The following is a 27,149-nucleotide window of genomic DNA, read 5'->3' on the forward strand; positions in this document are numbered from 1 at the left end:
GTAAATGCATCACAGTGTAGTACTTGCATAAACTGCCTGATTATAATTTGAATACAAATCTTATTCAGATACATTTAAACTTCAAAGTTTCAGGGAAGCTAAATTTCTCCCGATCTAAAGAATATCTTGCTAAAGTTTGACAGTGAGTATTTTTATGTTATTTACGTTCTTTAGGTTTGCCAGTAGTGTCCTTTTATATAAACTTGGTGAAATGCCTCTCTAATTTTGGCTGAAACAATGGTTTGTCTGTATTTTAATGAGATAACTGTCAAGATAATTTGATAATTATCTACTTACTTTCCGTGGGTGTATAAGGTGATTAAAGTTTCTGCATTCAGTTTTATTGAACAGACCATCCTGCTAATTGAACCTATTGTTTTAGTCTCTTTGGGTCGGTTCTGTACTACTACCTACTCCTCTATACAATGAATAAATGTACTTACTTTCATTGAAGGCATATTCAAACTCCTCCAGTGTTTTAGGGAAGGTGAAAGGAGGTTCATCTTTCTTCATCAGTTCATCTAAATCTATTCTTGACAACAAATCTATAAGCAAAGAAACATGGGAGGTTAAGAAATAAGTTAACACAAATTTAAAACTATATAGTGACCGGGCCCTATATACTATCAACTCCAACCCAACCCAAACCCTCAGCATAGTTGTTCATTCACCTTTGAGTGCAGTGGTTTTCTCCCTGTCCTCCTGGCCAGCGACCTGGGCCATGGTGATCCACAGTATGTACAAGGCTGATGTGGCAGAAAAAAGATGAGAGCGCATAGGTCCGTCCCTCATGCAGATCACTGAGAGGAAACCTGCCATGAGTCAAGGGAAAATATAGAGTAAAAGAAAATAATATGTATGCTGGCTTTTGTATTACACGCATATGTGTAGCTGATAGACACCGTCGTACTTATTGATACATATTAGTAATTGGGTCACTTATTGCTGTCATATATACATGTATTTCTAATTAATTAGCCCAAGGATAAAAAAAACAAACACTTCTATTGTATAGTAAGGACTACTCAGGCAGTTTCCACACGTGCAGCAACCAAGTTAATTATGCACACTCCGCGACATTTTTCTTATTTTCAAAACCGACCAAAGATTTAAGCATTTCTTCACGCCCACTAGGACAGACCCGTGACTTTGTCCACAATAAACAACATCTGTTTGATGTTTCGCAGACTTAAAAAAAAAAAAAAAAAACAGCTGCTCTACTTGGAACAACTGCGAACAGATACACTAAGATATATTCGTCTGTTTATTCACTCATTCACTAAAACCAAACGTCATAGGGAGCTTTACAGAGCACCGGGCTGTTCACTGCAGATGCATGCATACTTTATGTTGAACTCACGCACCATATTTACTCAGCGACTGTCCTGTTGCTGCTGCTTCCTTCAAATTTCTGAAACAGGAAGGACTCTCAGCACAGCAGCAAGGAGCGCGTGAAGCTTCCGGGTTACCGGGGCAACGAACTGGAATGGATATTTAAAGGAACAGTAGCACAGCAGCAGCTGTCGCGACGTGCCGAACAGACAGCAGATACTGTGGCGGAAATATAATTCTGTGTTTTTGTGCTGGACTTCAGGGTGTGCGCTGAGTTCTCTCTCCCTGTCTTTTACAACGTAAAATTCAAATAACATAATGTTGTCTATATAATGTTTAGATCTAAAAACCCTTTACAACTTTCATCCATCTGCAAAGGTTCGAACTTTTATTTAAGTATTTACCAGGTCTGGATAACAATAAGGGGGAAAAAATAAATTGTGGCAAAATGTGTATTCGCTCATTTTGTCCTCTCATCCCTTCGCCATCCGTCCTGATTCATACATGTATATTTAACAACTAAGGTTACATACATGTATCTGGATGTAGATACAAAGCCTACATCCAAATGCTGTAGGCTTTGTATCCAACCTTTAGAGAAATATTGAAAGGGATTCATTGTGAATTTTCATACTCACTTTCAGGACTAAAAACTTTTTCGATCTAGCGTGAAAAAGACATGAATTGCGTACAACAACTTTGTAGCTTTAATATTTTGTAATTCTGTAAGCAAATATTTTCAGTACTGTAACTCTGAGTCTGAAACTGGTGTTATAATAAGTAATGTTAACAACATATTTCTCTGTTGTATAACTGTGTGAATGACTTTTCGTTGGGATCTTTAAGAGAAGTTTGTATGAGTGGCAATAGACAAATCAAAAACAACAACAACAACAACAAAAAATAAATCTGCAAGTCTTTTGTGTCCAAGCAGCCAAAACACTTGGCTGAAAGCTGTGTGCTTTGTGCACTGATAAAAAAAAAAAAAAAAAAAAAAAGTTTTGTGAATAAAAATCAAAATGGAATGTTTTAATTAAAACCACATAAAAGCAAGAGTAAAGTTATTTTTGCTACCAGGAATCTTTGTTTATAGGTGAAGAAAAGTATTCTATGACAAAAATCACAACAAATCAAAACCAAACAAAAACAAGACAATACTTGCTGAATTGTCTGTTTGAAATATGGCAGTTGTCGATCAATTGTTGTTTTGCTGGTATTTGCCAGAAAGTGCAGAACTTGGAATCTGACAAACCACAACCAAACTTCAACACTTGAAAACCAGTGCAACAAAAACCAAGATGTTTTCATCATACAGTATTTATATACAGACTGAAATTTAACATTCGACCTCTGTCAGACTGAACGAAAAGAATCTGTGAATAGCAGTTTTCAAGCTTTGCCAGAGATCCTGCTTTGGATTTAGGTCTGGACTTTAACTGGTTAATTTAAAGACATGACTATCATTTGATTTACTACTGCTTTTCAGTTTTTATGGGTTTTATGGGTTTCTTTCAGCAATGAGTCTCTCCCATGAAGGTCAGATTTATCGAAGGTACAATTATTTAAGTTATAATCTGTCCTTTCAACAGATTGGCTCACCTGAGCTGTAGATCTCTGCAGCTCCTTCAGAGTTACCAAGGGCTTCTTGGCTCTCCTTACCCAGCCTGTTCGTTGAGGTGCACACCCGTGTCTTTGTGTTTTTGCTGTGCCATAATCCTGATGAAGGTTATTGTTATCACATAACCCTGCTTTAAACTTCTCCGCAGCAATATATATAAAGCTTCCTATGAAACAACTGTGACCTTACCGACATGTGCAGTACTTACTGACAGGTAGGAAGAAAATGAAGATCAAAAGTTAGGTTTTGTGTATTTTCAGCAGAAAACTGTTACAAAACAGTTTAGTTTGACTTTTTTTTTCACAACATCCACCAAACAAGTTTTATTATTAGGCCTACATAAAATATAAAATCTATAAAGACACAAGAGTGGTTGTACCATTTTATATATTTCCAGAGTTTCCAGATTTTGTCTCCGTAGTGGTCCCCCACTTTTCATTGTAATATCTCTACATTTACTTTTAATGTTTTTATAGCAACATATTTTTCAGTAGCAATAGTTCATATAGTAGCATTTAAAACTATTGTTTTATTCAGACTAAAGAAAAGGAGCAAATGTTTTCTTTTTTATTTGAAAATTAGATATTACACCATTAAAACGATAATCCAATATATAAAAATGACATCACAGAGATAATACTGTATTATCTAAAAATAAACATAACCATCCTTACTGAAGTACAATTGTGTCTGTATTTTGACGTGTAACATTTTACCTACAGTGCTTCACATAAATAAAAAAATATAGACACATTTAGAAAAATATAATTAGCAGTCATCGTACACATGAATATTTTTCGAGTTTCCACTAAATGCTGACTGATAATTTACGGTGTGGCAGATTTCTGGAACACATCAAAAAATCAAAAACAGGTAATATTTTGCTTCCAAACTATATTGTTTGACGTTTTCTTAAAAGAAAGCAAAAGAAAGCATGCTGACAGTACTCTCTCCACCCACACAGTCTTAAAACACATCAGCTACCTACGGTGATCACACAGTCCTATCTTGTCCCAGACAAACAAATCGCAACTCTTTATTTCCCGGAACTGGTTTCTGCAGATGTGCTCCAAAAAGATGAAAAAGCACCTGATGCAGCATTGAACGGCAGAGAGGATTTGTCTCAGGTGTGTGCAGACAGAGGAAGGCACCAGCTCGTGCTCTTTTTTTTTTGTTTGTTTCTAGTGGAGTTTTTTTTTTTTTTTTTTTTTCCACGTTTTTCTGCACATACATGCAAATTTCCAGTACATGCACAGGCCAACATATTCCCACAAATGTGTGAACTGGGGTGCACGTACATGTCCACAAACAACCACCTTGAGAGCGCCGAGAGAATATAAAAAAAATTACTACATAATAAAAACTCCGACGCTGTGCACTGTTATTGGGCAGTACTTTTATCGCAGGGCTCTGCTTCCCCCTGGGTCTGATTTGTTGGTGTCTCATCAGTTCCAGAGGCATCTTGTGGTCCCGCGCTGCAGCAGCAAACAAAAAAGGCTTTCTGAAGTTCTTCCACCATTGCTCTCTCTCCATCTTCTAGCTCCGCATCCTCCTGCATATCCCACCTGGAGAGCAAAGAGACACAACAACAACAACAGCTGTTATTTTTCAGCAAACAGTTCTGAGGGTTAAATGAAAAACCACATTCAGCAAAATCGTCTGAGTTTGACTCCTATATGTCGTGTTTTGACGCATTAGGACTTTGCCAACATATTCAGTAAGCTCTCAACCAAATTGGTGTTATCTTTCTATATCGCGCCTCTAAATATATCTCACAACCATGAGGCACCACATGCCTGATTTAGACTCAAACTAAACGTTTATCCAAAACTCATTTTGGTGCCAGATTTTGTCGCCGACTTATGTTTGTATACCCAGAATATCTGTTCAACATATGTAAAATCTCAAAGATTGTAAACTCTGTATTACCACACGCATCGGTACACAGAGAAATTGACTGCTCTTGCATTTTAATGTTTTTTTAGAGTCTTTTTTTTGTTTTTTTTGTCTTTTCTCTGAGGAAACATTGTTGCTGACTAATAACACGAACCACACCTTATTCTCAACTAGGACTCCTTTTTTTTTCCCTTTGTGTTTGCAGTTTTAGCTGTGCCAAATTCTGCAATCTTAAACATGTGCACAAAACTAATTCAGAACATTAACTTGCATATTTTCCAACAGTCGAAAAGTTAAAAGAAAATATTTGCTACTGCCTCTCTTTCTACAGTGAGTTGCAAAGGTGCATTTGCTGTTTTAACTTGACAGTGCTCAAAGCCCTTGGACTTTCTTAGTGAACACAGCAGGGAATTGTGAAGATGTTTTGATCAGGATTAGATTATGAGACAAGCCGGGATGTTTCATGGAGAACTGTTCAGTTCACTATCCAAAAAAGGATAGAGTAGTAGGTCAGCTCCTTGTTGTGAACTCCACCAATATAGTATTTATTGAAGAATAGAAAAGAGAAAGTTATTGGTAAAACAAAACTCTAAGAAGTTCAATTTGTTACAAAAGAATGGAAAGTAGGGTGGAGGCTTACCTTCCAACAATATAATGGATCTAAACAGTAAGCTGGGTGTACAATAAAAACGTTTAGCTTTGATCATAGCCTAACAATCTATTGATATGGCCTAGTCAAGGTCAATAATTTGAGATAATCCTTAAAAAGATTTGCAAATTGATATTCACAGAAGATCTCCATCCACTCTAACCGAATCTGAGCTGTTTTACAAAATAGGCAAATTTCTAGTTGATGTCCCAAAAAACTTCACCCAACCTTTATCAAAGTGTTGATATAGGTTGGGTGGGGGACGACGGTGTGGTTTTATTTGTCAAAATCTTTGAAAACAACATATGACCACATCTTTGCATTCAAATTATTCATTACGTTATATTGGTCTTTCACAGTAAATCCCGATAGTCTTACTGAAGGCGCGACGAAATGTAGAAAAATCAATGTTTAAAAGTTATTTTTTCAAGGCACCGTAGGTCAATGTTTTCTACAAGTCTCTCTGATTTCTACCATGGACAAGTTATCATTCAGCATCTTCAGAGCAATCTCAGTTTGGGTAACAAAATTTTACGGAATGAATTGATGCGGCTTCATCCCGTTTAATCGCGTCCACAGTATGTCTTTCTTATACATTTTCTAATTCTTCAAGCTGCAGAGTTGGGTGGAGGGCTTCGATGTGAGGACATCAAGGTTAGTCTCGTTGTAATTCACTCACAGTATTTCGATTGAATCCCTTGACGAGCGACTGTGGTCAATCAAATCCACAAGGATGGGCTGAGGGCCGTCTTTGAGCCGCCGCATTACACTGCCTCCACAAAAGAATTATATCTGTTCGACTGCAAATGATTGCATTTTCGTTGCAATCTTTCCATCCCCTTTTATCCTGCCCTGCCTCCATTCCTATTTCCCTCTACAGCCTCTGTGAAACATGTGCTATATATTTGTGCTTTGTAGATGTGTGTGAAGTGTACAGTGTATATAAGGGGGGAAAGGAGGCAGGAGATGAAGAACATCATATGTGTTCAATGCAAACTAACATTCAGAGCCTTTGAGGGAGTTCTAGTCTTTGCGACAGATTGTGTCTAGACCAATTGGACATCATCTTGGCTCGTTTGAATGTAATTTAAGCATAGTAATTGCCCTCCAAGAAGTGGGTCTGTTTAAGGAGTGTGCATTCTTCTCTGCATGCTCAGGTCATAAATCTGTGTTTTGAAGGGTCATTTGTGTGTAAGTTACTTTTCTTACAACGCCTTTCCAAAGTTTTCACGTCTTTCAAAGTATCCGATCGTTTTTGAAGTGAAAAGACAATTCTCCATTATTTTCAAATAAAATCGTAAAAATATGACATGCATTGTTTATTCCCTCAATTACAATTACAGCTGCAAGTCTTCCTGAGTTTTTACATGCCAGATTTGCACATCAAGAGACCGACATGTTTGCCTGTTTTTCTTCCATAAGTTCCATCAGACTGAACGAAGAGTGTCAATGAACATTATTTTCCAGTCTTCCCAGATATTTTCAGTTAGACCAGATCATTTTAATACATGAACATGTTTTGAGCTAAATTGTTTGATTGTTGCTCAGGCAGTGAGTTTGATGTTTTTATCCTGCAAATGATCCTCCAAGTCTGAAGTCTTCTGCGACACCTAACAGACTTTCTCTCTGGATTGCTCTGTATTTACATCTTGCCAGCTTCAATGTGGTTGCTGAAATGGAGCATTGCCATGACAGGAGGATACCACCAAATTGTTTTATGGGATTGTGTCTTCAGCAAGATGTGCAGTCTTTTGTGCAGTTTTTGGCCACAAAAATATGAGTCAAAAGCCCAATTCTGGTTTTCACAAGCCAGAACTTCTTCTGACCCTAGTGTGCTGTGTCCCTTGGATGGCTCGTAACATGCTCCAAAGGGACTTAGTTGTGGAGTGCATGGCTGATTTTTCACTGACTGACTACTCCACCTGAGCTATTGGTCTCTACTGCTCCTCCAAAGTTATCCTGGGCCTCTTGGCTGCTTCTCCGATTCCTGCTGTCCTTCACCCTGTGAAGTACACTCGACGGTCATGTTTTGGTAGGTTGCCAGTTACGCTGTACTCTTTCCATATTTGGCAAATGGAGTGAATGGTGCACTGAAACGTTCAAAGCCTGCTTTTTATAGAACCCCTCACAAAATATTTATGTCATATACCTACAAGCAGCACACAGCAGTCACCTTTCAGAAAGGAAGTTGACAGTGCGGGACAACAGAAGTTGTGATGCAGCTTTGGCATCAGCAGTGAGCATGAATTCTTCCCATACCATTCTTTTCAAAGCAATATCAGTGGAAGACCTCATGTTGGGATCCTTTTTGTCTGAACAAATGAGCCAAATTACAATTATACACCTTTCTGTTTATGCTTTTATACCCTGCAGCTTAGCAGTCCAACAAACCATCACCATGTCACTCCCTCAACTTGAAACACGAACTTACTTCTAAACAGATCAGCCGATGCAGGGCTGTGAGTACCTCACTATGTATGTCATGGGCATAAGTGTCAGAATTGGTGGTTGGTAGTGGTGAGGAGAGACGCAGAGACCCAGGTTATGGTGAAGATGATGATGAATTTAATAATAATGATGCTCGTAACAGTCTAATACAGGCAGCACGGCGGAGAGATTAGCAAACAGCTAAACACCGGTAGCAAATGATAAACAGGACTGGAAATGGGAGCTTACACTATCCAGGACTACGCAGTTCTACTGGATAAGCGCACTTAGACAGGGACTAAGACACAGACACAGACAAGGACCCGACGAAGAACATAGACAACAGGTGGGATTAAATACACACAGGGGTAATCAAGGGAACGAGACACACCTGGGAACAATCAACGGGAAGGTCAGGACAGAGACTCACAGGGAACAGGACTACACACAAAATAAACTCAAAAATAACACACAGACACACGGATCGTGACAATAAGAAAGACTAGATGTAAAAGCAGATTCTCCACAACTTTACCCCTGTCCATTGTGTTTCTTGTTTATGATGCTATTAGTTCCCTAATGGTCACTTTTTATATTAAGCCTACATCCCTTTGTTTACTTATAAGGTGTCATCTGAAGGTAATGGACTTTATTTACGGATATCAAAGAGAAGTGGACTGAAAACAAGCTCAGACAGCACTTTTCAAATTTTCATTTGTCACAATTATGTGCCACTTTGTGCATGTCTGATGCCAAAATCCAAGAGTTGGTGGCTGTAACATGACAAGATGCATAAATGTTCCAGTGGTGAGACTAACTCATCGATCCATAGAATGAGAAGATTGAAGAACAAAAGGGGAAATCACACAACTTGAAAAGAAGTTACACCTGATGTTTTTGTGAGTGACAAAGAATAAAATCAGTTCTACCGAATAACCATTATGAGATTCAAAAACTCCCACATTCAGAACAATACAAATGTCACACGGCATGCAGAACGAGCGTAGCAATTGTACGAGGGAGAACAGAGAGCCAGAAGAATGGCACCCAATAAAAGAGGGAAAGAGGAAAAGAGAGAGAGGGGAGAGCGGAAGGAAGACAGGAAGGTACGGTAAAGGTTTTTCAATGTTTAATTTTCAAATAGGATTAAGCAGAATGACATTTAGCTGAAGGTTACATGCTCAGCATTGTCTTAGCTGATATTGATATGCAGGAGGCACCCTGCTTGTCACCGGGACAAACACTGTTGATGAATGAGAAGTCTTTCCCTAGGAAGGTGTTAAGTGCAAATTTGAAATGAGAGTGAGACAGAGGTGGGGAGAGAGGGGGGGAAAAATAAAGAGAACACACACACACACAAATCTGCGTACATACAAATAGAATTACCACAATAGTTGATGTAAACTGTCACTAGATAATGTTGGCAAAACTGTAAATTGGTGCGTAAGGTAAAAGGTTGCTGATTTGCCGGGACCGGTTGATCTCGTGGCTGAACCAAACACACAAGGCGCTTTGTTATGTGCATCTAATTTCAACAATCATGACACAACAACGCCTCTTAGAAATGCATAAGTAGGCTAAAGTTGACAGTAACTTCACTGTATCCTCATTTCGGCAACTTTTTCCCCGGAATTTACATCTTAATAAGGCGAGTCTTACCCTTTAATTCTTATGGGCTCTGCTCATTTCTCATGCATTAATACTGGAGCTGCTGACTTAGCTCTTCCTCTGAATACAGAATAGGACACACATATTAAGACTCATATATTTACAGGATTGATGCCACGAGAGATTGTCTCAGAGTGAGATGAGAAGGGCTGGTTCGCATCGGTTTCAGTGTGAGAGCTGTGCTCATCACGGGAAGGCTGCAGACATGAGACGGGCAGCATCCTTCCTGCTTCTTTTAGCTTGAAAATGTATTCGAGATCTTGCCAGAGATCAAGCAATAAAACACAGTGCAGATAAAACCTCCACAAAGCTGTTTCTCTGAGTAACAAAGAATGAGAGACGACGAGTAAAAGAAGTACTGCTTGCACTGAACTCGGTGCAAGTGAGCGAAAAGACAGAGTGCTTAGATCACGAGTCTGTGGCCAGCGGTTTCTTTAGCAGCTGTCTGTGGTTTCTCTCAGTGTCGGGGTGTTTGTACCGCTCTGGCTGCAGTGCCTGCTCTGCCACCGGGACCTCTGTTTGTTTAAAAAGGCGCGCCTGTCAAACAGAGAGCGCCACCGACAGCCAGACGCTCTGCTAAATGACTCTGACAGCAAGCTCTAATCAGAGGCTTTGCACATTGCCACAGGGCCTGGAGAATCCATCATAACCCAGGCCTAAATATTTAAAGCGCTAAACTTTCCAAAGGTCAGGCCTTTCCGTGGATGCCAGGGCGACATGTGTCAGTGAAGTGGGAAGAGAAGCACATATCAACGGGGACACATGGAGAAATACAGAGCCGGCTACATTCATTGGATAGATTATGGAGAATTCTGGGTTGCCCCTTCTGCACTTTCCTGTTTTGCTCACCCACCAGGTTTTTTTTTTTTTTAAGATTCAGGTATGGGAGCTGAGATTTTGGGCATTGAGCAAGGTCAAAGTTATGTCTGGTGAACAATTTCTGTGAATTTTCTCTCGCATTTCTGCCAAAGGCAATCAGAATTTTACTAAAAATCTAAGGTGATTATCGACCAAACTGGTAAACTGACGTTAGTGTCTTCTTAGATCTACTTTTATGTGTTTCCACTACTTAATGCTCAGATTGCGGCCAGATCATTCTATTCTATTCAATTCCATTCTAATTTTTCAAAGTTTTTACTTCACGTGTTCATGTTTCTGATGCTTTTTCCTGACGCATCTTGAGGCTTTTTACATATCTGTAATATAGGTGCCAATAAATATGAGCACTGGCATTTAAATGTTTGAATTGTACAAATTTGTCGCCATGTTACAGACATCCTTTGGATTGTCAAACTTTGAATTAGTGTTGCCGTTGAATTTGAAAGTACTTTCTCAGATTTAAATAATTCCTCAGCCATTTACATCACAGACTAAACGGCTACAACAGGTAAAGGCGTCTCAGAAAGAACACTCAGATTGACTCCATCGTCTCCAGAAACATTACAAACAATACGTCAAGCCTCAGCTTAAAGCTATAAAAATATCCGGCTTTCTGACAGCAGCAAGCAAGCAGTGGTGCTCTCTAAAGACAAATGAACCTCCTCAGCTACGGCAACCTGACCAGAACTGGTCTTCCAAACTCAAGCAGCAGCTCTGTGGTGAGACCAGGGCGCAGAGCGTCTGGTTATGAGTCAAAAGATGAGAGCGGATAAATGTAGAAGTACAACATGTGGGCACAGATTGTCAGTGTGTGTTTAAACAGAATAAGACTAAGTAAAATCTTATCTTAATTCATTGCAATACAGTTAGCATTTAGTTATATACTTCTAAAGATTACACAACAAATTATGTCAAAGGAAGTTAAAAAATATGAATTAAAAGTTAGGGGGAAAAAATAAAACCACAAACAAGAGCAATTAGATAATAATGGATGTTGTGGATCAGAATTTAGTTCATCCAAGACAACTGATGAGTTCACAATATAGGACAGGAGGTCATTTCTTTTGACTCGGTTTCCAATGAGACGCAAACATCCAATTCAATTTGGGTATGTGCCTGTGCGGGGCTATAAGCCAGAGGGAGATTGTAACTGACAGCCATTGGACAGCTGGCTGGATTTGAATATTGACGAGACAGAGACTTGACAGAAGGGATTATGCTCTACCTTCTGACTTACTAGCTGCAACACTGATCCATTGTATTGTCAGATCAACTCAGCATCAGATCTACAGTATGTCCGGGTGACGTGGTGTTGCCACTCAGTATTAGACCCTACCTGGGATCCATCTCAATATAATCTCAATACAAAGTGATGTCCGCTCAAAAGCTGCAGGACACTTGGTAACACAGCCAGGACAGAAATACGCAGTATCAAACCAAATCTACGTCAAATAATGGAAAAAAAAAATAATTCAATACACACAAAATAGACTGACCAACAGAGTTTGCATTACAAAACAAGAAAGAATGACAATAGCTGAGCCTGTACAGCTTGAAACTAATCTGATTCAAAAACGGCTTTTTTTTTTTTTTTGGTAAATATTTGAATAGGTCTGCTTTTGTGAATGCATTTTAGATAAACAAACAACAACTTTTATGGACTTAGTTATTTATGACATTCAGCATTTCACAGAATCAGTTAAGGCAAATTTGGAGATGTCTGCATTTGTTATATATTGCTTTTCCAGGATGGATGCGCACATTTTGCACCGAAACATATTTATCCCCAGGACACAAACCTATGTCCATCCTGAATGTATTGATCCCTGGACATTTCCAACCTGCTTATACTTTAATACATTTGATTGTACAGATGAATGTTAATAAAAACATTCAGGTATCTGGAAATTGACACAAAGAATAAACCTCATTAAACTCTCCTCATATCTTGGTAGATGTTAATGATTTTTTCCATTATGTCATACAACAGAACGGTGTGTTTGAGATGCTTCACAAAATACATCACGTGGACTCTTCCAGTGAACTAAAGTATCATGAATTAACCTTTTGATGGCTTACAAATCAATGAAACAGAATTTTTTCAAGGCATAGCTATCTCAATGTCTATCTAAACAAAATCCGTGGAGCATTTGCGATTCCCGTTCCCGTTTTAGAGCCATCACTCCTCTACTAACCCTGTAACAACATTTTTACCAGTGTTGCACTGAGAAGTAGCTCATATAACGAGCTCAGCAGGTGTCAAGTTCCACCAGGTCTTTGCTAATTACGGCTGGCTAGTCAAGGAGCTGAGTAGGGGAGTCGTAGGGGAAAGGGTGCTCTGTGAAGTGAAAGCTGGGGAAGCTTGTAAATTGCAGCTCCGAGGAGGAGCTGCATCTTGAAGGCGGCGCCGAGTCCACCCAGGAGCTTTGAACATCTGAATGGTTGCCATAGGAGAGGTATGTTGACAAGGGAGTAACAGTGCAACATCATAACTCATTAAAGTATATTTTACATAATATTGCCCCTTTAACATAAAGTCATTTTCTGGAAATGTTGTATCTTCTATAGTATGCCAAAACCGTATTGCCTATGTTGTTGACTGAATAGACAATTGATTGGATGGGTGGGTGTTATGTCACTGACAGAAGAAAAAAAAGTGAAAGAATAAATATAAATGTGTTGGGATTGCCAAGAGGAAATGTTATATATGGTTTTTCAGAAAATTAGGAGCAGACAATGAGTCACAGAGTCTGCAACTCATGGTGTGCAATTTTAGTAACCACCACCAGAATCTATTTCTGAACTCTCACCACATGCTAAACTACTGGTAAACCTGTCTCCAAGGTCTTCAAGCTTCACATGAACGAATCTGCACAACTGTTAACCATGTGTATTGATGTTTATGTTTGTGTATGTGTGAGCGTGCATGTCAAAGACGCTTTCTCAACCATATCAAACCGGTCTTGTCTCCCACCAAGCAGACATCCTCCCATCTCGAGGGCCGTCAAGAGCAGTCAAGTCATAGATGGCCTGATCAAAGGGCCTCGGACAGATCTGTGAAGGCCCTTTGAAAGGACATCCACAGTTACACAAGCTGACACGCTTTTTCTTGCTCGAGCACAAACACGCATCTAGCCTCTGAGGCACGCGTGTTCACATGCGCATGTACAGAGGGACTCACACAAACACAAGACTTCAAACGCAGCATGGTCTCAGGCTCCAAGTTCAAGCAATAATAAGCTAATCAGAAGGCACAGGCTGGCTTTTTCTTAAATCATCAAATGAAATGTCCAAGAACAGACAGATGTAAAGTAAAAGAAGTAGAAATGGGGGGAGGGGGAGGAATCATTTCAACATTGCAATATTTTAACCGAAGTAATCTAAAAAAAAATCTGACTGGATGGTGTAAAACATATCACAGATTCATAAGACAGTGGAAAAGACCCATAATTCAAGACATAATTTAAGATGTACAAGAGAGGCAGCACAGTGTGTGCTGTTGCAGCAGTAGGGTACGTGAAGTTTTCCTGCCTGTTGGATGGAATCGGCAAATACTTACATTTCAGTGGCTTGTAATTATTAACTGTGGAAGTTGTTATTGACTGTCCAGATTAGAACCTAGTAAGGAAGACGTTAGCCTGTCATAAATCCAAATCAGTTAAAGAAGGGATACCTAATCTACAAAGTAAAAGTAGGCATGGAACAGGAAAAAGGATGAAATGACTAAGAGAATATAAAACATCAGGCAACATTTTGGGAAATCATACAATTATGACAACATTGAGGAACATTATTATAATATCAGTTACAATTCATTTTCCCAGTTAAGGTTGAGCATCTGCTCAGCCACCAAATGCTACATAACAGGTGGGAATCAGGAGCAGAAAAAGTTCATCTAGCTAGCTAAATATAACATATGCAGAACACGGAACCATATGTAATGACCTAGCTAATATTTCATCCTAATTGTGTTGTTTTACCATTTATATTGATATTGTAATGAATATTGAGGCTTTGCTAAGTTGTGCAGCTCTATGGACAGTACTGTTTAACAATATTCAAAGATTTTGCAATGAAATGGGTTGCAGAAGTGAGTTAATAACCAACCCATACGGAGAGTAATTTACCAAGACAGACAAATTCACTTTGCAGTTAAACTAATTAAAAATTACACTAATCAACATTTATGATGCTGAATTGTGGTTGTTTTCAGAAGTAGAAGTTATCCATTTGGGTAGCTCTTTCTTCTGCTTTCCCCCCCAGTATGATCTGCATATTCAAACCTGTCATGCAATAAGCATGTGTCCTTTAATAGCCCAGCCATTCCACACAGTATAAAATATGCTAAAATAGTCCTTCAAAAAAATCCTGCTTAGATAAACAATTAAGTTTAGTTTGTAGTTCTCCTTTTAATTTGTGTAATTTATCCCCACATATAAACATTTGAACTTTTAAGTTTGCAACTGTAACGAGACAACAAAATATTGAAAGGGTTTGAATACTTTACAGAGGCACTGTATGCTGTGGCTGTGGATGGATTACAGTGTGTGTTTTCTGGGCCAAAACCCCCTCGTCTCAGGCAGACACCTTTTGTTTTTTTAAATATATTTTTCTTTCAAAGACGTCAGACTGTATGTCATGTGACCAAATATATCAAATCCCTTTGCTTGGCTGTTTCTCACTCCTAATTATTCTCTCTAGTCATCCAGGGGAAAGTTTGTGTAAATTTGCAGTGGCTTAATTACTGAATAATTTAGGCCATGCTCCAAATTAATGTAGACATTTCCATATTAATATGTTTGCCTTCTGATTCAACATTTATTTGTACTGTGGACAGGAGGGTAGCAATTACCGTGGCACGTCATAGCGGTTGTTCTGTTATTTCAGACATCATTATGCTGCTTGTCCACCGCAGTGTGACTGTGAGTACTTGTCTATAAGACACAGCTTGATACATTCCTCAGATATGCTCACTGTTGCTCTGTGGCTAAGATCTTGCTCGGGGAGAAAAGAGTGAGGGGGGCACTGCTCGTGTTTGACAAGGTGGGGTCCAATTTAGAACAGGTGCTGTTTTTGGACGCATTTTTATATGCAGGAAAAATGAGGACAACAGCAAGTATCCAAACACCTGCCAAGTCCACATACTGTCTCCTGGTCAGTGCAGTAGTACAGGCACTGAGGCTTCTGTGTCCCAGAGGGTTGACAGTTCTTTGTTCCTTTTATCTCGAATCCTGACCCACCTCTCCCTCCACCTTGCCTCTCTCTCTTTGCTTGCCTCCGAGTCTCCCAACTGTTTGGCTCTTGTTAGGAGCTTGGCTTAACAGGTTGGCATCTTTCACTGAAACTGCACCCCCAGAAGAAGTTGTGACACTGAGAACTGTGGGCATGTGCAGGCACTTCGATGGTGTGTATGCGTGTGTGTGCGTGTCTGTGTGAAAGGGGGACCTTTCTTTCTTGAGCTACAGTAAATTATTACAGTGAGCCCCTTCGTTAGGAAAGCCAACAGTCTCTGCTGCGTCCTATGTCTCCCTGTCTGACACCACTTCCCAAGTTCCCTTCACATGAGGCAAAACAAATATTTCCATCAGGGAACAAAAACTGCCCTCCTATATAAATCTATTCATAAGGTTGAACATAAAGAACTTGAAAAAAGTTGATTTTTAACGACAAATGTCTTTGGTCATTATTACAAATCAGGCACTTCGTGGCATAAATCTTAAATGTAAATCCTTTTTTAAAAAAATGTGTTGACCTGATTGGTTGTGTAGTAAGTAGGTCAGGTATTCAACATCGGCAAGTAGGTGCTACCAAACCAACATTCCTGTAATGCTCCAAATTTTGTAGATGTTTCTAAAGCAGAATTGGATGATGTCAGCAATAGAACAATGACTTAAAAAAAAAAAAAGTGTAACGTGTCCCTTTCCCCGTTTTAAATGAGACACACACCTTATACTATACTTAAAAAAAACGAACTGGGAATTTTGTCAAATTAAAAACAGCTCCAGTTAATTTGGATCCAACAATGTCAGATGTCTCAGACAGCTGAATATAAAAGGGTTCAAAGTTTGCAGCATCAAAGTAAGTCCAAACTTTAATCCAAAGAATGATCTCACCAGACCTATAGTCTTTAAATGGTTTGGCCGAAGTCCAGAATGAAATCTTCCGAACATCTGTGGGCTTACCCGAATAAGAGAAAGCACTAGCGTCCTCAAAATCTGGCAGATTTGAAGTACCAACTTGTTTTATTATGTTCTTTTCCCCCAATTATTAGATTTATTTGTTTTTAGATTGAACCGCAGAAGACATGTAAAATTAAAAATGCACATAACACTTCCACATAAACCTGGCATTGTAACGCAAACATTATAGATCCATGGTAGGTGTTTTGCATCCACACAGCTAAAATGCTGCCTGCAGGAGGAACACCTTTCCTCAAATCATCAACCACAACTGTTCATTCCACCCTCTGTTGCCACCAGGTGATCTGTACATCCACAGGTTCCTTTAAAGAACAAATATGAAAGCCTGCCAGAACACACAACCTGCCTCCGTGCCTTCTGTCTGTATTTGGGTCTCCTCCTTTAAACCTTGTCACCAAATGCATAAAATATAACCTATGAATTAATGAACAAAGACGATGCAGATAGTCTTTAGATTTTGCCCTCCTCACACACACACTAGCGCAAACACAGAGAACAAGAATTCCCTCATCCAAGCTCCCCACTGAACAGCCTACAGAGGAGGAAAAAAGTTATTTGTTGTTACTTCACCTCAGTGTGCTAGCAGGAAATAATCTATGACTTATTCAAGACTTTCTCTTTGTCATTTGTGCATATATCAAGTGGAAACTCTGCTAAAGAGTGGTGAGGCTTGAGAAGCTGCAAAAGTGACAAAACTTTAGTTTTTCAGCCTACCTGTCTATAATTTTCAAGCCGCTACAAATAAACTTCCTATTTCAGCATCTTTTTTTTTTTTTTTCATGAAAATTTGTGCCTTGGCTTTGCTGGGTACATTCCTGGTGTGGTTGATTTAACTTTGATATTGTAACAGTTTAAGTAATAGCATAAACTGACTAAAGCAGATGTAGATGTAAAACACATTTCTTTGCTTTATTTAAACAATTTCAGAGGTTTACTGTCAAAAATAGCTTCCTAGGAACCGGTAAGAAAAGAGAGGGGCTAATCTGAATATTTCAGAAAACGCTGATCTTCTTGTATTTTTACACTAAACTATCTCTCAGGTTCAACAGAAAATGGTTAGAAAAAGGACCAAAAGTGTGTAAAATACCATCTCCAATTCATCAGAATTGGACAATACTGGTTGGAAAATTTTATTTTTTGCCCTGCACATTTAGAGAAATACTGTACTGCCTGCCTGTTTCTTTGGGTATGGCTAAAGTAAGTCTTGCCATGATTCTGTCTGGGGCAGCGCATGTACTTCTTTGCCTTCACTACAATACATTATACTGTTTCTTTCTTCTTTAAAGAAAGAAACTGTTTTTAGACTGCCAAGCAATTCCTAAGCAACCATTTTTATATTAGAAAACATAACATATTTGATTGAAACTGCAGAAAAATTTGCATCACTTACAGGCACCAGTTGGCCATACTGCAAATGTAAGTGTAAAGGCTCCATTCATAATGACATTATTAGCTATGGCTCCTGTGGTTTTACAGTTGCCTGTGCCTGCAATGAGCTGATTAGTCCATGTGGAAATGATCTTACCTTTCTGTGTGTGTGTGTGTGTGTGTGTGCGTGTGCGTGTGTGTGCGTGTGTTTGTGTATGGGCGCGCACATGCATGTGTGTTGTATATGGCTGGGGGTGCTCTGTTATTGTCTATCAGATGAGGGCCTTGTTCTTTTACCATTTCAAACAGTTCAATTTCTACCATGCTAATGGCATTTTTAGGGGGTTAAGGAGATAAATAAATTCGTGCTGTCAACTCATTTAAAATCAAATGCCACTTAATTATAGCTGTATGTGTTTTCAAACACTTTGCATAATTTATTGTTCAGCTCCATCCTAATCTCCCGATCCTTATCGTGTCTGCCCTATTTTACCTTCTATGTCCTTATAATAAAATCATAATGCGCCCTCTTTCAGTTTCTCTTTCTGCTTTTTACTGCCAACAGCAGTGTGAAAGAGATAAGAAGGGCGATGAAAAGATGTTTCTTTTTTTTTTTTTAAGTTATGCCTCACCTCGTAGGGATTTGATGTAAAGGTCTATTGTCAGCTCAGGAGAGCACAGTGTGTCTGCTCTCTTACACACAGCCCTCTGGCAGTTTTGCATTTCTTACAAAACAAAATACAAACAGTGACAAACTCTATGAAAGGAACAGCGCAACATCATGATTCACAATCCGCTTGTAGGCTTACCTATCAGGAAAACAAATGCAAGCATGACATCCCGATTAGATTTTGCTTTGCCTTCATCCGTATGATTGTCATGAAGCTTCTGCTGTTTAGCATTCGTACTACACAGGTATTTCCTCTCAGTTCTTTAAAGCTTGTATCGACAAAATTAGATAATCGAACAATCAAATTTCGGAAGAGGAATGATAGATGGTTTGAAAACAATTTAACAAACCAATCTGCAGGATGCGTTTGTATTCAGCATCGCTGAGTCAATTTGTTGTTGTATTTCATCTATAGCTGACAGTTGCTTGGAGTATGTTTCAACTTGGCTTGCATGTCTCTAGGCCCTATGAACAAATTTGACCTGAACTGTACTCATGTACTTCTGACTGTTTCTAGCTTTTACCCTGCTGGAAGGTGCGCCCCCATTCTTGCCTCAAGTATTTTGTCTCTAATAGTTCTTTCCCTTAAGCTGCCTGCATTTAACTCCATTCAAATTCATTCATTCTTGACTAGCTTTTATGTCCTTGACATAAAACAATAAACATAAAATGGAAAGGAATTACCTTGGCTACCTAAAAAAAAAAAAAAAAATCCCCACAACAAGAGCTTCTCTCGTTTATTAGCTGTTTCTCTTTAAATGGCATTTGGCAGATTTTTCTTTCTTTCAACAAGGACATTTTTTCTTTCCAGTATTTCATACGGCCAAATTTTTAAGGTGCGGGAACAATCTTAGTCATGTGAACAGAATCTACCACCTGAGCTGTGGATCTCTGCAGCTCCTCTAGAGTTACCACAGGCTTTCATTAGACGTCTTTTTATTTAATAATAAAGTATGTGCACACAACGATTACTTTATTTAGGATTCTGGGAGGATGAGAAGCAGACCACACTTCTGAGATGTACCTTTGTAATATTTCCTTTTGTGTTGGCCTTTCACAGGAAGAACCTTCATAGTACATTGGACTTTGTGGCTGTACCATGAAAATCTGTAAAACAATTTAATGGTATGGATGTTTTTGCAATATGGTGCACATTGCAAAGACAAAAATCGACTGTAAAGATTGAGTTATCAATGCAAAATGTAAAGGAAGCACACGCCAGCTACTCATTTGCAGCTCTTATTGCTTTGTATTCACAGGGCATTATGTGTTGTATAGCTGCAGCTGCTGAAGGGAGTGGTATAGCAATTGCCCTGCACAGACTGGATCATAAGCCAGATGTGATTCTTTAATCAGTGAATTTGGAAAGATTATTCAACAAAGTACAGCAAGCAAAACTATTGTTGAAGCGTGTAAATGGAGAGAGAAACATTAGTAAATTCATAAACAAATGATAAAGAAAGCAAAAACAGACTTAGGCTGGTACTGATTAGAAAAAAAAAAAGATTCTTATGTAGGATTTTACTGGGTAAAGTCACACACACAAAAGGATGGTATACTAACTTAGGTCAGGATGCTGTATCCTGAATTTAAAGCCAGTTAATGTCAGAGGTTCTGGCATTTTGTTTACAATAAAAGCTGAACTTGCTCATGCTCCAGATGTAAGTCCACATAAATTTAGCGAAGCCCTATCAATCTCTAACAAGGAATATCAATAAACATAAAATGGAAAGGAATTACCTTGCCTACCTAACAAACTGTGCACAAGGCTAACTGTGTCACACAGCCAGTGTTTTCACATAAGTGGTAGCTAACCAGGTAATTGATGGGAGGAGCATGCAGTTGTGAATCCTCTCTGCTGCCCTTCCATCCTGGGCCAGTCAATGGACCAGACAGGCTAAGGCTTAGTATATCACTGAGGTGCACAGCAGACAGATACAAGTCAATAGAGGGATGCTGCTTCTGAATATTCACTCAAGTGTTCAGTGGTGGGCTGAATATGAATGAGCACAGATAAGTTTAGTCAAAACTTTCATTGAGGCTTTATAAGGAATTTCCAGAAGAAATTAGGTGTGGGGAAGAAATAGTTATGGTAATGGAAGTGTTGGCAAAAGTAAGTTAGAGCGACTTCGCGGGTAGGTCACATTTACTCCAACAACCAATGGGACACAGTCAGTGGGGGTTTAGAGCGAAATAATTCACAGCAGATAAACTAATTTAGTTTACAGTACAAACTTCAGATGGACACCTCCATAGATAATTACAATAAGTATATTGTTTAGCCTTAGAAAACCATCCATCATATATAGTGCAGCCCTTCCAAGCCCACTCCCCATGGAGAAGCATAAAGATATTGCTATCGAGTTTTCAAAATGTCAGGGCTATGGAAACCATTGTGCAATTACATAATGATTATTGCAAAAAACTTTCTCGCCCTCACTCAGCGTGGCTGTAATATGCAATGGATGGCCATGGGGGTTCATTAGTGAGAACAGGCTGCTGTTGAAAAGCTCCAGTTTCACCTCTGATCCCACCTAATGTGATTTGGACTCGAGATTGGTAGTGGAGAGATTAGATGTCGGCTCACCTCAGGGTGGGAACCGGAGAAGAAGACATACATCAATGTTGTTTGTGTTCAAAATCAAATGTCTACGCAGTTCTAATTTTCTCTGAAGTCTCTGCAAAAAAAAGAAAAAAAAAGAAAAAGAAAAAAAAAGAACTGTCTTGAAGGAATTTATAGTTTAATTTGTTTGGTGGCAATAGAAAATTGGTGGGCTGGTTTGTTACTCTCAAACTTACGAGAGCACTGTTTGAATGATATGGTTTCGTCTTCCAATTCGACATATCAGCTCGCTTGTTTTGGACTCAGAGAGTTAGATACAGATGACAACTGGGTTAGCATTCGCCTCTTATTACCTCAGGTTGACCCCAACTGCCTGAGCTGCCAGTTGTGATGTCAACCTACTTCCTTTCAATTACTTTCCATTAGTTTCCCACTCTGTCCAGCTTTATCCATGTAGCCACTGTTTTACCTTCTCCATCATGCCTCTTGCTTCTGCACTTTACCTCATCCTCCTTTCCCTGCTCATTAGGTCATACTTGTGGTGATTTGTCAGAGTGGCTGTGTTGATTAATAGGCCGACAAAGCCCCTATATTAGGGGGCTGTCAGCGGGGCTCCAGAATGCCAGAGCGGTCCTGCTGAGCCCCCCTCACCACCCAGGTGGCCCCATTTGGGCTAAATGAGCTGTGAAGGGTCCTGGCTATGCCGCCTGCCCCACACCAAGACTTTATGCACAAACACACGTTCAGGCATTGACACATGCAGGCACACAAACACACACATGCATCTAAGTTGCAAGTGCACATGCAGGCACGCTCACGTACTCAACACCCTGGCTCTCACTGCCACGCACCCCTGCGCTCCCACATGATTTGTCACACTCCATCAATAGACAATAAGTTACTGCCAATCTAGCCTGTCAATGGGCCCTGTCTTGAGCAAACCCCTCTCTATGCTGTCCCCGACCCTTGAGGGTATGGGGGTAGGGTGGAGTAGGAAGAAAATGGTGAGCATGTACTGGTAAGTATGAAGAAAGATTGGAATATAAAAAAAAAAGAAAAGAGTGAAAGCGTATGAATAGAGGAAGTGTTGTATGTGGGTGAAGAGGAAGTGGGAAAAAAAGAGGAGTGACAGAAAAAGACAACCAAATGCATGGAGAAAATAGCCAAAATGCTTTTGTGTGTATCCAACATTCCAGTGGAGGGTTTGTCTTGTTGCACAAGTGAGCAGCAGGGTTACGGGGATGTTACCCTAAGCCTGCGTATTTCCCGTATGCATGGACTGAAACGGTTCAACTGCTTCAAGCCAATCACTTGGCCTTGGACTCGGAGGCGGGATGTACGCTTGAGTGCACATCGATGTGAACAGCCCTCTTTGCGAGATTATTTTTTTTGTTTCTCCCTAAAGTAGAGGGAAGAGACCTTGGTGGATGAGATCATACTTGCGAGAACACACGAGCGGACACGCCTTCCCAATGATTCAATCGAATAATGGGCTCGGGGTGGAAAACTGGAATCTGTGAAGGTCCAAAAAAAAAAGTACGAACGGTAACATCCCCCAATGCAGGCTACTGTTTCAGCTTCGACACTGTCATTATTGCTGGCCGGCTTCCGCTCATTATCAACTAACCTCATCAAATACACTTCATAATCAGGCCGTCCTTAACAGACAGATGGGACGGACCCTCTAGTAAATGACAGAGCAACTGGTGTGAAGTGATTCTTTTAAAAGACTGCTCAGTGAACAGGTCATAGCACATATAGTGCTCTGCTAGTATTTTATATGGAAGACATACTCGATTAGACATCTGGAGAAAGAAACAAAAACTGTTATGTTATCTTACCAAATACTATTTAATTGTACTAATGATGATGCAAAATAATTATATCTGCAATGATTATAGTCATTATGAAGTCGTTATTCCTGAGACTGTTGAAAATCTGAAAGGCAGCTAGATACCCCGTCTGAATGGGCAGCTGTTACTGAAGATGTAAGCAACAGACAGCCCTACCATGCTGGCAATATGGACGACCATGAAATTAAGACCCAACGTATAGTAATTATAATGACAATGAGCTTTGTCTGAAGTGTCAAGTATCAATCTAACACTTGCCAAGAAGCTTTCATATCATAGCTAATAGGCAGTTGGTGAGCTAGGCCGCTGCCAACCACCGAACCGGGCTATTCATGAGTTAGCCCTCGTCATTGTGCTTAGTGCTTGATGTAACAGTAGCACACCCATCAGTTACATGTGCCCCCATGCAAATGAGTGCATTAGAGGAGACCTCAGAGAGCGGAGTGTGGCCAATAAATTTAGTCGGGGTGAGAAATGTAGCTTATACCATGCGTGTCCAACCCCATCTATTTAACCTAATTACACACACCATACTAGGTAATAAAAGTCTGCATGCCATCAATTCTGACACCTCATTCAGGGCACTGCAAGGAATGTCTATTAGGATCTATAAATCCTCAGAATGGAGATGTTCCCCAGGAGTAAGGTGTGTGCAAAGGTGTCTCTGTGGGCGGTCCGTGTCAGCCCTTTGAGTGCTGTGTGTCTCGGGCGGTTAAGTCTGCAGAGACTCCCATACATTTATGGTGCATGTGAATGCATGTATATGTCTTTTAAACTGTATGCGCTGTTATCATGCAAGCAAGTGATGCAACTAAGCACCCTGAATTAAGACTCTAAAGTCAGCTTTGGGAAAACAGGACAGATGCAACAGACGCTCGAAGACTTTGTCTGTCGACAGAAATTGCACAATTTAAGCTTGATGAGTTCTTCACCGATAGCCGAAACACTGGTTTAGTCTTCCAATGTTCTAATCTGTTTACCATGACATGTTTGGACAATGTTTGGAGTTCATTTAAAATCCAAGACAACACCAGAAAGCTAGAGGCAGCCTTTTTGTTTTTATTTGTTCTAATTTGAATGCTGTTGAAACGGCAACTCAACGTTTAAAAAAAAAAAAAAAAAACAATTAGAAAAAAGTGGCCTACTATTTCTTACTGATGGATCTTCACATGAAGGGTGATAACATAGTGGATGAGTTCAGCCATCTCTATTCTCTTTGTTGGCTCTAATCCAATGTGAAAAAAAAAAAAGACAAAACTATGAGTAGTTTGATTCAAACAGCCGTAAAACCTGTGAACTATTTTAGTTTTGGCTGGCCCGTCTTCCCACCCAGGTGCTTCATGTCACTCCTCGACAAGCCCGTCACGCCTCAGACCAGGCAGAACATGGCTGCTGGTACTTTTCACTTTCACGCTTTGCAATGAAGCAAACGTCCATAGTCGGCGTTTTAGCCGTAGAAGGTTGGGTAAACAGATGTGGTCACAGTAACTTCGCTTGCAGTCTGCTTTGTCTAAAGCACACCTGAATGTATGGCAGACCCCTATCTGTGGTTACAGACTGAAGATGAAATGTTAAGATGAAGGACAACCGACAGAGAAGGAAGGAGACGAGTGAAAAACAAACAGCTAAAATGTGACGTGCAGACATCTGAAGTAGTGAAAGCTTCCTGCGTCTATATGTGCGGAGAGTCTGTGTCTCTCATGCACGGATGATTTTTTTATTTTTATTTTTTGTATGTTATGCACCCTGCTGCCAATTTCTAGCTCCAGCAACAACAACAAAAAAAGAAACGGTGGGGGCAAAGAAGTAAATAAAAGGATCACCACACCTGGATTTCCACTCCAGGATGTCATCCATGGAATTCAGCGGAAAAGCTAATCCATCAAACTCTCCTTTTAAAAAGACGAGTGTGGGTGTGTGAATTTTCTATTAAAAAGGATTACTCCATTACCAAAACAAACCTAAAAGCCAAGCTTGGAATACACGGATTGGTAAATTGATTTATGGCTGATTTATCTCGAACAAACCTGAGGCAGTGCCGGCTTTTCGCAAAATACGGGCTTTGAGTCACAAACAATTACTGTTTCATAGAGCTGCCTAAGGAATGATGGTAAAGTCACAGCAGCTGGTGTCAGTACATCAAACCATTGTGGCCTGTATCACTGTGGAAAATGCTAATTGGTTGTGATTGATAGAGAGCTTAGTTGGGATGGGGGGGCTTGAGTCTTATTTTGAAAAACGCAAACCTTGCTGAGCTGCAAACACAAGTACGTTTTCAGACATCTCGAGATCTGAAAACAAGAGACACTCTCACATGCAATATTTTCATGAATACAGAAAGCAACACACAATGCCAGTTTAATGTTAATTCATGCTGTTGGTTTATGAGGATTATACCCTCTTTCAATGCCGCATGCTTAGTGCATTGGACCCCGTCTCTACTGCCGAGCACTAGGCTTCAAAGCTACTCCGGTGCAATTGTTGCCTCAGTCACCTATTACAAACAACACACTTTTAGAGAAAAGGCTGTAATTGTGCAAAAGTGTGGCACAAATGGCTTTCTAACATTACTGTATGCCTTTCTTCAATGCCAACCCCTACACAAGACCCTGAAAGCTCTCCTCAATTGAAGTTTGGCTTTCATCCAGCATAAAAGCTATGTTTGCAATTGAGCTTTGGCGCTATACCTTTTCTCGCCTTTACCTCCACCCCTGTATGCCTTGTTTTATATGAGTGCACAGCAGCAATGGCTTGAGTAATGGCTCCAAAATGCTTTTTTTTTTCTCCTTCCCCGAGCAGAAATCACTGTTTTTGTGGGTCATGTAGAGGTAACTTTGGGACACATACAACTCATACGAAGTATTGCTATTTCTAATCCTCTATGTCTCCAGTGTTTTCTCTATTTTCCCCCCCATCTCTATTCTAATGGTGAAACCATTCTGCAGCATTCTACACAGGCCCCATAATTTTGCCTAGCTCACAGCAATATACAAGCACAGTAAAAGTAAGAGAACGAGACAAAAGAAGAAAAACACAGTGGAGGGACGAGAGAGAACAGAGGTCAACCACAGAGCTTTTTTTTCTGTTTGGAAATGTTAAAATCAAAGAGAAGCTTCTTTCTGTAAGGGGGCTTGCTGGTGGGTGGTGGATTTCCCACTGCTGTTGAATGTACCGAGGTCCTAAACAAAATCAAGGTTAGTTTAAAAAAAAAAAGAAAAAAATCCTGATGACTGTTTATGAGTTTACACGAGTTAAAACAGCACACTTAACAGAACTTGTTGCCACTTTGCACTTAGCACCAGTCTTAGGAAGGCCGCTTTAGTGTTGAAAAGTTTACTTTTGCAAAAAATATATTACTTTTTTTTTTTTTGTCCTGCCTCCACTTTGTATGTTAGTCCATCTAATTAAAAAACCCTCATGATTCTGCTTGCCTTCTTCACATGTTCAAAATGGACACAGGAAGGTGCCTTCAGGTCAGACGCCCCCCATCGTCTCACCTGCTACTGACGTGATGTCCCCTGACACGTATCTTCTCTCACACATTAGGCACGTTGAGGGTGCGAGCATGCATCTGTGCGCATGTTCATAAGCGGTTAGAAGCACGAGCAGGCTGCAGACAGTGGCCACTGGGAAATCAAGGAGCACTTTGTCATGCATCCTTAAATGTGTGACACTGTGTCTCGTGAGACAGAGCCTGATTGGTCTACGAGGCATCAGAGAATGATGGGTGAGTGATGGCCTCAGGGGGATATGTGTGCATTGTGTCGAATGTGTGTGTGCGTATCTTGGGGTTAGAGACACAGGACAGAACTGTGATGTCTGGGTGGCACCCTGTCAAAACCAGCTGGCAACATGTCGTAATGCTGCCATCGGGGAGTCATGCGGCACAAGAATCCCTGGCTTCACGATTCACATTGTTTTTAACCCATATGTGATCCCAGTGCAAATAAAGAGAGGGAAGAATGACGCGCCTTTAAATCCAGCACTCACACTTTAGAAAGTGATTTGTTCAACCAAAGGTAATAT

The 27,149-nt window shown here is 39.9% G+C and overlaps 2 protein-coding genes across 6 annotated transcripts in view; both read right to left on the reverse strand.

Moving 5' to 3' along the window:
* arb2a (ARB2 cotranscriptional regulator A) overlaps positions 1 to 1,471 on the reverse strand; it is an 87,691-nt gene extending 86,220 nt beyond the window's left edge. The window contains exons 1-3 of the mRNA XM_015030050.1: positions 1,365 to 1,471; positions 672 to 812; positions 444 to 545 (exon numbers count right to left, since the gene is read on the reverse strand). Of these exons, the coding sequence (XP_014885536.1) occupies positions 444 to 545; positions 672 to 792 (223 nt within the window). The 5' untranslated portion in view covers positions 793 to 812; positions 1,365 to 1,471. The remainder of the gene's footprint in view (positions 1 to 443; positions 546 to 671; positions 813 to 1,364) is intronic.
* A 2,031-nt stretch (positions 1,472 to 3,502) lies between these two features.
* kiaa0825 (KIAA0825 ortholog) overlaps positions 3,503 to 27,149 on the reverse strand; it is a 156,682-nt gene continuing 133,035 nt past the window's right edge. For all 5 annotated transcript variants that reach the window (XM_015030054.1, XM_015030052.1, XM_015030051.1 and 2 more), the window contains one exon: positions 3,503 to 4,515. In XM_015030054.1, coding sequence (XP_014885540.1) covers positions 4,332 to 4,515 — 184 coding nt within the window. In that variant the 3' untranslated portion in view covers positions 3,503 to 4,331. The remainder of the gene's footprint in view (positions 4,516 to 27,149) is intronic.

This window comes from Poecilia latipinna, unplaced genomic scaffold (genome assembly GCF_001443285.1).
Source record: "Poecilia latipinna isolate Pla-1442-1.1 unplaced genomic scaffold, P_latipinna-1.0 Scaffold171, whole genome shotgun sequence".
NCBI classification, from domain to species: domain Eukaryota; kingdom Metazoa; phylum Chordata; class Actinopteri; order Cyprinodontiformes; family Poeciliidae; genus Poecilia; species Poecilia latipinna.